The sequence below is a fragment of the Hippocampus guttulatus genome, chromosome 1, assembly GCF_054856545.1.
Source record: "Hippocampus guttulatus isolate MCC_2025c chromosome 1, RoL_Hgut_1.0, whole genome shotgun sequence".
Lineage (NCBI taxonomy): Eukaryota > Metazoa > Chordata > Actinopteri > Syngnathiformes > Syngnathidae > Hippocampus > Hippocampus guttulatus.
Genome location: NC_141261.1, coordinates 18545986 through 18558338, shown reverse-complemented (window position 1 = coordinate 18558338; position 12353 = coordinate 18545986). Strand labels below are relative to the sequence as shown.

Here is a 12353-nt window from a genome sequence, read left to right as displayed (position 1 = left end):
ATAGGGAGCCAGTGTAGGAGTTATGTGCGCCCTCTTACAAGTAGCAGTCAAGAGGCGAGCAGCAGCATTCTGGACCAGCTGGAGACGCTTGATGGAGGACTGGCTGACTCCAAAGTAAAGTGCATTGCAGTAATCCAGCCGGGATGTGACGAAGGCACGAATTACTGTCTCAAAGTGCCCGTGAGAAAGGAGAGGTCTTACTTTAGCCAGCTGCATCTCAATATCCCATGGCATTATGGGAATAAATGATACATTACTTTAGTATTTGGACTTTGTTTTATCAATACGTTCGAACGACTTTGCAACACATTCAAACATAGCCCAGCCAAATGCCTCATTGGCAGGTCTATGCTTCCGTTGTTGTGTTTTCAGTTTGTACATTTGGTCAGTATTTAGTGCTCTCCATTCTGGGTTGATATTGTAGTTGATTATATATATATTTTTTAATTGTTAAATGTATACTGTGGTCTTTTATGCATGTTTTGTATTGTGACATTAATTGTGTGCCACCTTATTCCATGGTCTACACACACAATTTATTTTCTGGTGAAATAAAAGTCTCGATCACAGGTGTCAAACTCAAGGCCGAGGGCAAGATTCGGCCTGCCATGTCATTTTATGTGGCCCGCGAAAGCAAATCATGGTGTCAACTCTCATGATCCTTGCTAAAACATATATACCGAAATGTCAAATTTTCATGTGTAATAAATACCGTTACGATTTTGCTATAAATTGATTATCCTATTTACACTTACTTGAACAATAATTCAACAAATACCGGTAGCTGACTTGACTGATTTCAAAACTAGCAAACCATCAATTAGTTGTGTACAAGTAATACGATGTGATGATTGAACGTGTATTGGGTTTCACTGTCTTAACGGCCCTCGTCGGGAAGACAGAACTCCAAAGTGGCCCGCGACTTGTTTGCTTACCGGGGTGCTAGGTGTTCCAATTCAGAATCTTTTCTCCACTTAGATAAGAGCTGAGGTGTGACAAGGCTTTCTAGCCACTGTGATGCTATCATTCGGCCTCAAGGCTGATTCCTCACATTTCCTTTAAGTTGCTGGTTCATACTTGTAACGCTAAACATTTTTGTGCTTGCTGCTCCATGCCCCTTTGAGTAAAACACTTGCGGGTAGACAGATGTGAGGTGATGTAACCTCTCTGTCATTGTGAGGCTTGTTTTCCACCTTTTGTTGCGGCATTAAACCTCTTCACCCCATTTTTTTGTCTCTTAACTGAAAAATATGACACATAGAGCTACTGTGTTAGAAACGGTGTGTTTGGGCAGTTTCCTTTGAATTCAGACAACGTGATCATATTTGGATTAGTAAGTTGTGGCATTACTTGTTTGGGTTGGGCCTCAGTTACGATAGATGCTTGGAAGACTTAAACGCCAGACGTTGATTTTATATTTAGGCTGACCTTTGGTGTGATGATGGGTCAATGTGACTCACTGCTTTGTGAGCATCTTCTCCACCCATTTCATTTTACTGGCTTAGGTAGTGAGCCAACGATTACTCACTGTGCAAAATTCAACTCAACAAACGTTTCTGCTCCTTTCCAGAAAAGGTCAAGACACTCAGGTTTCCCTTAGGTTATATACTGTACTTCAATCTCAATCCAACCATTACTACTGCTCAAACATTGAGACTAATGCTCATGTTGGCGAAGTGCCTGAGCGAAACAGGCCATGACACGAGCGAGCCTACCAAAGTACATTATGACAAGGAGGAGGAGCTAAAATTAAGTAGCGTAATGTGAGCACATAACCGGATTGTTTTGGCTACGTTTATCCAGGTCTAAATTTTTCCCACCACACCCTTCACACCTGCAACGCGACAAAACTGAATGTCTGTAAAGTTTCAGTGCATTAACAATGATAGTCATTATCGATGCTGACAATGCGTCAAGCCACGGATAAACTATGATGTTACGATGGACAAATTTTGTGCTTTGTTTTAAACGCACAAACATTTATGTTTGCAACAGTGATCTCAGCGTCACGCACACACTAAATGGGGTATGTGGGCTCTGTCGTGTGGCACATACAAGAATCACTGCCTGATTCAAGTTCAGTAGTTTGATACATTGGCATTTTACCTTTCAGAACAGTTTGTTTTTATATACACGATAGTGTAATTTGTGCAACACATTTGAATTAGATGTATTGAAACTAATGTTTAACTTTTCTATATTCAAGCATAGCGTTAATATTTGCACTATGCATAAGGTTTACGAAAACATTACTTGTACTTATTAGGCTTTATGATAATTATATAAATAAATAAATTTGTTAGCAAATCGGCACTACAAAAGACTACTTACTTATGTACCCAACTACTAGGTCTCGTAAAACTACTGCAACACTGTCACTTAATGACGTAGGCTATACTGTACTGTACTGGTTGGGGGGGGGGGGGGGGGGGCACATAGCAGTAACACTTCACTCAACAAACGAGTCGCATAAGGCTGTACTTAAACATGAATTGTGTGAATGCTGTCCTTTGAGATGACATGATCCAGCCTCGACAGAGTTGCTGGTGAGGATGGTTGCTGAAAGCTCACATTGCAGCGCTGCGGCATGCGGGGTCTGTAGCAGGGGTGTAGTGGGCGTGGTACGAGGGGGTACGCCGTCCACCCACTTCTCCCAACGCCACATTCAATTTTTATTTCGGTTTTAGCCCTAATGCGAGTTATGCTTAATAACGTTGGCCTGTGATTATTTTGGAGTAGTAAAACATTAAATTTAACGTTAGTTCAACTGGTGCTGTAGCCTATGATTGATGTTCTGTATGTATATATAGAACATCCCAGAATCGCGTACACCCACTTAAAAAATCCCCACTACACCACTGGTCTGTAGTAGAAGAAATATCTTTTTCACATACCCAACATATAATCAATGCAGTAAAAACAATACAATCATAACATCAAATCTCAACTCAGGCACATATGATCATAGAAGTCACACAAATTCAAGATCGCAGATGATTTAGTCATGAAGGGATGCGCCGAGCAAAACTGACCCCGCGATCGTGTTTCGTTTACCACCAGTAATACGGCATATTACGTAGCCGACTCTTTAACAAGTGGGCGGATTTGTGTACGGTACAGGAATTTAAAAAACTTCCAATAAATGTGGCAATAGTGCCACCTAGCAGCTGTAATGCGCTGCACATTTATTGCAAGCCGCTTGCTTTGTTTGCTGCATTTGGAATGAAACGGCCTCGTTCACACTAACATTTCATACGTGGCATTAAATTAACTATATTTTCGTTAAATCTGCAATCCAAACGCCATCTTTAATAACAAGAACAGTACTCATTGGGTCCTGCAAACACCGTGAGTGATTTTATTGGCATAGCCTAAAAGGCACATGTTCAACGTACTGAGCAGATGTGAATACACCGACAGAAGGAATATGCGCACCCCCTTCAAAAACAAAAAACAAACAAAAACTGCAGAACGTGGTTCCACACAGTGAATGCGATACAAGTGAACGTGTCGGCTCAAACGATGATGGGGGGGAAAAAACAACAACAACAACAACAACAAAACCAAAACACATTCTTGTCATCATCCACATGATTGATAATCTTGCTGGTAGATGAGGGTATGACAAGACGACTAACAGGTGTTGCTTAGTTATGGTTAAATGTACAAGTCAAAAACATTCCACAGAGCAAAACAAGTGTCAGTTCGGAGGACTTAACCCCAGTGACCTGCGGGTGACAGCAGCATGGACCGCGCCACGCTGGCCAAAAAAAATAAAATACTAGCGCTAGCTGTACTGGTAAAAACGTTTGCTTTTACAAAAACAAAAATAAAAAGAGTATAATGAGCTAATTTTGGCTTATCAAACGTACCATTAAAAATGTAGTGTGCACACGTCCTATACGTCAGTGCTCCTCAGGTCAGGGCTTTATGAAAGCACATGTTGAATCCCAACTCACACAGGAGGTAGAAATAATACAGCAAAGGCAACTAAACAGTCCAGGGAATTTATCTTCCTTTCAGAACGCCGACGCCTTTGTGTGACTTCGTTTGTTGGCAATGACTGAAGCGATCATTAACGCTTACTTAAGATTTGATCTTTTCTTACTCCCAATCAACTGGTAAGCAAGACAACTTTTCACACTTTGTTTCATTCAAGATATGTTTTCCCATCTGTTCATGTGTCATCATTCTTGGAACTTGTGTTCATTTGACTGACTCAGAAAATGTCATTAGACACAGGACAGCTGAATACGGTTATTGTGGTAGATAGGATATCAGTGATGAAATAGAAAATCCAAAAACAGTGTATAGTGGATATTAGCCTACACACCCCTGTTCAAATAACAGGCTTTTGTGATATACAGTTTAAAAACAACAACAAATTCTGACAAATTATTTCAAACTTTTTACACCATTAACGTAAACTATAAACTGAAAACTCAAATTGAAATCAAACAAGAGTCGCATGAGAATTGAGCGAAAAGTTTTACATTTCTGCCTCGGTCTACTTTGTACCTTGAATGATGTACAGAACGCCTTGAAATGGACATCTTATAACTCTGAGGGAGTTCAACGACATTGGAAAAGACAGAAAATGAAATTCAACTGGATCTTGTGACGAGTGTCTAATCCCATTCTTATTTCTTCTGTAGTGTGGATTGAATAAATTAAGTATTTGAGAAGCAAAAATGAACAAATGAGATAATGTGGTTGTTGTGTTAAGAGTGCACACCCTAATAACTAGGGATGTGGCTGTGTTCATAATAGCCCAAACATTCAAACTCCTGTTGAGAGTTAGCACCACACCTGCCACAGAATGTGCCTCTGATTAACCCCATATAACATTCAGATGTTCTACTCGGCTTGATCCTGACATTTTTGAAGGCATGAGCTATGGTCTGTTGAGCGTTCCCAATGCATCAGTGGGATCTCATTGTTCAAAAGGTAGAAAGTCAAAAGATGTGTGTATCGTACATTCCGAGGAATTCACTATCCCGTGGAACGCAAACAGTCATCATCAAGTGGAGAACATTTGCCACACCGGTGCCAGTACCAAGAACTGCACATTCATCCAAATTGTTGAAAAGACAAGAAGAAATCTGGTCATGGGGGCTGCCAAGAGGCCAACAGCAACATTGAAGGAGCTGCAGGAATTACTGGCAAGTACTGGCAGTCCAATACATTCTCAGTCTCCCGTCTTCCTCATATGTCAGGGTAATGGGGAAGGTTGGCAAAATCCAAGCTTTATTCAAGCCCAGCTACATCCCAAAACAATCACGCTCATGAGGGGACAATTTGTTATGGTCCAGTAAATCCGAAATTGGCTAAAATTCCCCAAGTTGTTTGGAGCAAGCAACACTGATTTTAACCAAAGGAAAACCATAGTTACAGTCACACAAGATACTGGCAACTTTGGGGCTGATTTTGTTTTAATTATGAACACTTCAAAAACACCAGTCAGTGTGAGCACAAATCCACCAGGCTATCTGCATGAAAGCAAACAAATGTCAGGAAAAGCCTGACAAGAATATCTGAACTTTATTTGGGGTCATGAGAAGCAGTCAACATGGTTGCAAAGGTGTGCTGCTTCCCATTTGACAAGCCTGAATGTGATTGCATAATTGTGAACACTGCCAAATCCCAGTTTAAGAGGGTGCACACACTTGTGCAACCTCATTATCACAACTATTTGTACTCCCCCTCTTAAAATTTTGAACTGTGCTGTGTACTTATCAAGTGTATATTCAAAGTCACTGCTGTCAATGATGCATCGATTTCCTTGGGAATGATGGGGCTGACCTCTCATGCATCACCACACTGAGACAAACTCACTGTTAAACAAGTCAAATGCTTCAGAGCTTTTCCTTTGGAGGCATGTTATTCTTCTGTCAATTTGACTTCAAGAAACTGAAAAGTAGTGAAACTGGATGACTTCGACAACAGAAGGATGGATTATTTACACTCTTGAAAACATGACACGTGTTCACACTTTAGTGTTTTAAATATTGGGATGGGGCCATGATGGTAAGGCGTACATGGTTTGTGTGTTGGTGTCAATCTGGATGAGAGGGCTGGAAATGACTAACTGTAGGTCCGATAGTCATGGACAGTCTTTGCGTGTCTGATACGTGCTAATCGTTAACTAGTCGGTAAACGTGGTACTGTGCTCCGTGTTCACTGGTGGACACCTCAAACACAAACGCGATGCACAACAGAGTCTCCTGAGTTTCTCTGTTGGACACCACCTGGTGGAAGATAGGAGAAAGCGCAGGTCAGAGCACGTCACACTGCCAGTGTCAGGAAAATAGTCACAAGCAACACTGATACACTGTAAGTTCCCCAGTCAATGAAAATGTGAGCAATATGGACTCAATGAAGGGGGAGGAGTGGGTAATTTAAATTGTTGCAAAACTCCAGTTTTACAGATTCCTACAAAAATGAGTGCAATGTTGCACTTTGGAGTGCTGCTAGAAAACTGTCCACTCATCTTTTTTTTTTTTTTTTTTAAATAAACATGACAGGCAAGTGGTCTCAATGGCACCCAAAGTAAAGTTTGTTCCAATCACTGATGAAGCCTGGAAGACGCACATTCAATTTACTGAGCAGTGCGAGTCCACAGAAAAGAGAATGAGGAAAATGGATGACCACAATTTATGTGGTTATTTGCCACTGTTGTGCCGCCAGGTCCTTCGAGGCCTTTTCTGCTGGCCAAAATTCCTTCAGAACCACATTTACATTTTACATGAAATGTTAATAACTTATTTCCAACAGCCTTGTCTTCATTTCATTGCGCGTGTCTTGGCCACGTGGTTTCCAGTCGTTGGTGGGTTTCAACCAACACATTCAGAATCTCGAGGGCTGGCGTCGACCACACACTCAGTTGAAATTCAGGTTTCTTCTTGAAGCAATTCGATTTTAGATTCACCGCTGTGCACTTTTCTGTCCTCTAACTGGTTCACAGCTGCGTTTGACCCTCTGATTGTTTGAGCTTAAATTGCTGGGCAAAACTGATTTACGGCAGAGGACAGAATTGGACAGGATTAAAAATTCACTTTCAAAGTGGACTCTTCAAGAAAAACTGCACTTTATGAGGCTAAGTCAACCGATACCTTTGCCGGGTGTCTTGTTTTGTTTTGTGGAACAGTTATCTTACACCAAGAAGCCGAGGCAAAAAAATAAAAAAATTAAAAAAAGTCTGGTGCCTCTGCATCAGCACCTCTGGTGAGACAATGTGATTCATTTAAGGTTTTTATATTGATAAATACTATTAGTGAACTGCTATATTGTAGTGCAGAGGTTTTGAGGTGTTTCGAGCTGATGTTTTGGAACTGTGCTTTTTGCTTTCGTTACAATGGTATTTAATCCTCAAATATGTGAAATCTCTTTCGGTTTGTTTTTTTTTGTATGTTATTTTGTGACGTGATAGCGTTTCTAAAAGGTGGATTAGGTCACCCACTCAAAGCCCAGGTCCGAATCTCTTGTGACCGTTCACATAATTTCTAATCTTGCTCGTATTAACTTTGCTCTCATCAGGGTGAAAGAATTTAATTGCGGCATTAATTTATCCCCAACAGGACACATTTACTAACCTGTAGTATGGTGAAGTTCTCCAACACGCTATTCATCATATATTTCTCTGGTAGATGTTTGAGTTTGTGGATGAAGTTGATCATATATTCACACATAGGAGAGCGATGGATACGGAACACGTGCTTTCCTCCCTCTGAGTGCGCGTACTCTGTCTGGAGTGTGAGAAGAGAAAGAGAAAGGTGATTCGCATTGAAAAGCTGGCGTGGTTTGCTTTGCTTACCTCGACCTTCTCCACCACTTGCTTGCCAAAGGAGCAGACCTTTGTTGAGACGCTGATCGTGATATTCTCCGTTCCACTGTACTGGCTACTCACACCGTAGAATGCACTGGAACCTTCCTCAAGATCACTGCTCAGATCTGCCTAAATAAAGCATTGACAAAATGTGACATGGTTACAAAGCAGACCATCATAGAGCACAACCATTTAGAAAGGAAAATGAAACTGTATCCCAACTGTTACATTGCTATTTTCTTCCCCCTTGTGGATTAGCAGGGTATAACCTCACAACTCATGTCACTATTTTTAATCGATTGAAATTCCTAAGGATCCCATGTTGTATTTATTATTTTTTTTGTTCAGTCCTACGGTAAGGTTACGAACCCAGAACTTGACAAGAAAGAAAGCATTGTGGGGCCCGTTCTCATACAGCTCCTTGAGACCTCCTTTCTTCTCGGAGAACTTGTCGTAAATCTGCCTGACATCTATGGACTCCAGCACCGGGTCACTGTAGCTGGGGTTGGATGGGCCAATATGCACAAACAGATGCTTATACTGCAAGAAGAAACGAGCAAAGGTAAGAAGAGAAGTGAAACATGTCGAAAAGATGGACCTGAACGTGCGCAGGGACGATTAAAATGTACCATCTCTCTGTCTTTCTGAGTCTCCATAAAAGCAGAGTACTCCAGAAGCCGTAGTTTTGCCGAGGCGATGGTTCTGTCCTGCCACACAGGCGCTGCGATTGCTGCCGGGCGAGGGGGAGCTAGGGACTCATAGCCTGCCAAACAGATGGAAATGGGCTGCTGCTAACCTTTGATTTCGCGTCGTAAATAAAGCGCTGTCAGAGTGAATCATGTGGTAAATTTCAAAACAGAAAAGAAGCAAAAAAATAGGTCACAAGTAAGAACAAAGTACAGTACAGTACAATCAATATGCAATTTGTTTATTTTTCTTTCTTTTTGAAGACATTGATCACAAGCCCTTATTGGCCTTTTCATTTGGTATTAGTGTACAGCAAATTATGACATCACATGGGGCCATTAAAATAGTTCTCTTTTCTGTGCAATTGTATGCTCTGTCTCATGCCATGTGGTGCTCTAAAGCTACTCAAAGTTCTATACTTACTGATGGGTGCAGGAACAGGAGCTGCTAGTGTTGTGTATGGGGGCTGTGCAAAGGGCTTGATGCTAAAAGGGGGGGAAAAAAAGGACTGATTAAGAAACTGCACCAGTTTCAGCTTACAAGATTCTCCGATTTCACTTCAGCAAGCATGTCATGCAAAAAGGATGCTTACTCCTGAGAATGTCCAGGCTGTCCTGGCACATGGCCCGGCCAAAACTAGACCGAAGAAAACAGCGGAGAGCAAACTTCACTACAGAGTCTTTCATCCAGATGTGTGAGTATGTTGGTGTGTGTCTTCGTACCCTGACTGGTGGAGGGAAAGAAGCTTGGCTTTTCATCACACTTGCAGACACAATCTGAGCTGATGAAAGGTTGGCCACTGTCTGTAGTGCTTTGTCTTTGGAAACCTGGTCCTGAACATGAATAAAATCGTTGTTGTTCCAACTGGACAAATCCAGACATACGAACTCAACATTCCAAAGCATGATCATTCATGGCTATTCTTGACAGCAAGCCAGCCTGCAGACACAAACACTCCATCTGTCCACTTAAAAAAAAACAACAACAAAAAAAAACACAGCTTGAAGCCTATCAAAAATGTATTGGTCAGCTTGGCATAATGGCAAGAAACTCACATTCACACCTAAGTCTTCCAATAACTGAACATGCATGTCTTCAAATAAATTCCTTCTGCATGATGCAATAACGAAGACGGATTCAGAACAGAGTGCAAAGCAGATGAGATACAGTGTGATGCTGAAGCTGGAGGTGCTAGTAGAGGAAATTACAGCCACCACCATTATGGTACTGAAGCCACTTCAAATAAAGAAACATACACCAGCAGATCTTTTTGATGAAGAAGTTGCACTGCATTGAATGTTAACTGTGAGGCCAACAATTAAGCACAAAAGCAGAGTACTGTAGTATGACCAAAACTTACCAAGTTCATGGCCTATGGCAAAGAAGAAATGTCAAATTAAAAAAAATAATTAGCATAGTCCCAATTTAGAGTGATGGAGCTGTTTGTCAAAAAAAGGGAACCATCGTGCTACACTTAATAGTACTGTCCAACAAACGTAAAACTGAAACACATAATTACAATGACAGAATAGGAGACTGTAATGCAAGATTAGAACAGGAACTAACTGACCACTAACAGGTATTTAGACATTTTTGGCTGAGAAAGAAAGGTGATTACAGGGCATGGTAAAACCACAAGAACACTCTAAAAAACCAGTGAAGATCTGAGGGAAACGTCCAAGAACATGGAGAAATGCATTAAAGCAGAAAGAGTTCCCAGAATGCACGGACGACGCTCATGAAAACCTCCCCACACATTGGTTTGGATGCAGGCTGGGTCGTGTGACAGCAACTCAATCTCATGCAAAAAACACACACACACACACACACACGGATATTTGGCTTTTGGGTGAAATTTCAGGACAAGCTTAAAATGCATTCACACCTATACAGGTGGACTTAAAGGTCAAGAGTGACATACTTGGCCACCATCTTTTGAGTAATACTTAGAGCTAAAATAATTTCAAGCATACTTTCATTAGGTTTTTTTATTTTTTATTAATGTAACCCACCCAGTTTCATAGTTAGACCCAAAGCAACACGCTTAACTGCGAAAATGTTTTTGTTCGGCAAGCTGTGGCGAGTAACGGTCATTTAAAGAATGCCGAATGCCAGTCAGCCATTGCACTGCATTGTTGATTGTCCCGTTAAGTGCTCTTTGCCACTGTTAAGAGTTATTCGGCAAAATGCCTCGGCGCTGTGTGGCGATGCACTGTTCACATTCAGGCAAACAGTTAGTTTGAGTCGCCAAAAGAAAAGAATAGGGCACGTAAGTTGAGGTTTTGATGGTAGCGGTCTTAGAGTGTTAGCAGTCGGTACAGAACCACCGTACACTTAGTGACAAGCTGAATAACAATTTTTCATCCAGTGATTGTGCCCCTACATGGGCCTAATTCCATCTTCATGGATGACAATGCTCCAGCTCATCAAGGCTGCATCATCAGGCAACGGCTGCTGGACACTGCTGTACCTTTAATGGAATGGCCTGCGCTTTCTTCAGACCTGAATCCTATTGAACACCTGTGGAATTAGCTGAGTCGCCGTAAAGAGGCTCGAAACTCTGCACCCCAGAACCTCAATGACCTGAGGGCTGCGGGATGCCATGCCTCAGCAGACAATAAGTCAACTTGTGAACAGCACGAGACGTCGTCGTCAAGCTGTAATTGATGCTCAAGGGCACATGACGAATTATTGAGGTTTAATTTTTTGTTGTGGCATACCCACCATTGTTGTTAACTTTTGTTTCAATTAATTTTTGGAGATGAGGAAATCACCGTAGCGTGATATCTTTTTTTACATTTTCCATAAATTTAATAAAAGCCAAATATTCCCAACTTTTCGTGAGTAGCGTTTATTCACGCACACGCACACACACACACACACACACACACACACACACACACAAATATCCCACACAGACCTCAAAACACCAACATTCATTCAGAGTGAAGCGTTGAGAGAGTGGAAAGAAAACAAGCAGGAAACTCTAAGACATAATTAATATGACCTGATAAACTTAACCGACCCAAGATTAACTCAGCCTTGCTCAGCTGGTAATGGACAAACGCAGAACATACTGAATAACAATACGTCAAAGTATGGAACCCACTTTTCTTAACATAAAAGGTCCCTTGATTGCAATCAATGTCAAAGCTCTAATCAGGGTTGGTATTCAAAGTCCAAAAGGCCCAATCATGCACTACTTTAGTCCCTTATTGGTACATTTAGAAATGTATTCAAGTTAAAAGTAGCAAAGAACGTTATGATATGACATAAAGGCATGCCAGTCAGCCTGGGCTCATTGAGAGGGTTAATGCGGATTGGGTTGGCGTACAGGGCAGACCAGGAAGCACCGCAGTGACACAGAGAGTGTACCTTCAGCTTTGAGTGAATCTCACGAGACTTTCGTTTGGCCAAGACCTGCAAGTGACTAGAGACCTGAAGGCGGATTGTCAAGTTCGGAAGGCAGCGAAGAAGGCAGGAAGAAGAGGAAAAGAGAAAGAAGACAGAAGATAAGCTCAGAGGGATGACTTTTATCCGGCGGGCGCCCACCTTGATGCTCGCCTGGTATTCACGCACCCTCTTGCGGGCCAGAACCTGAATGTGACTAGACACCTATTGGCCAGGGTTAACATTAGGAGAGACGGATAACATTTTTACAAGGAGGATTTCCTTTTTTTTTTTTTTTTTTTTTTTTAAATAGTGTTAGATGCCAAACGACAATGAAAGATCACTCAGAGGTTGCAAAATTGTAACCGTCAAGGTGTGCGTACCTGTTTGCGTGTGCGTGTCTTTCCTGTCCGTAGCTTAATATAGCGAGCTATTAGCTCATTTCGACCTA

At 41.6% G+C, this 12353-nt stretch overlaps 1 protein-coding gene across 5 annotated transcripts in view; it reads right to left on the bottom strand.

Annotated features, from left to right (window-relative positions):
- Positions 1–3335: 3335 nt before the first annotated feature.
- The window catches only part of tead3a (TEA domain family member 3 a), a 36112-nt gene continuing 27094 nt past the window's right edge, over positions 3336–12353 (bottom strand). For 3 of the 5 annotated variants that reach the window (XM_086116282.1, XM_086116272.1, XM_086116245.1), the window contains 11 exons: positions 12286–12350; positions 12065–12127; positions 11888–11950; positions 9235–9345; positions 9105–9148; positions 8936–8997; positions 8455–8588; positions 8195–8365; positions 7814–7954; positions 7593–7745; positions 3336–6248 (listed from right to left, as the gene is read on the bottom strand). In XM_086116282.1, coding sequence (XP_085972408.1) covers positions 6135–6248; positions 7593–7745; positions 7814–7954; positions 8195–8365; positions 8455–8588; positions 8936–8997; positions 9105–9148; positions 9235–9345; positions 11888–11950; positions 12065–12127; positions 12286–12350 — 1121 coding nt within the window. In that variant the 3' untranslated portion in view covers positions 3336–6134. Of the gene's footprint in view, positions 6249–7592; positions 7746–7813; positions 7955–8194; positions 8366–8454; positions 8589–8935; positions 8998–9104; positions 9149–9234; positions 9346–9872; positions 9885–11887; positions 11951–12064; positions 12128–12285; positions 12351–12353 lie in introns of all 5 variants that reach the window. The other 2 variants (XM_086116254.1, XM_086116263.1) reach the window with 2 other exon arrangements.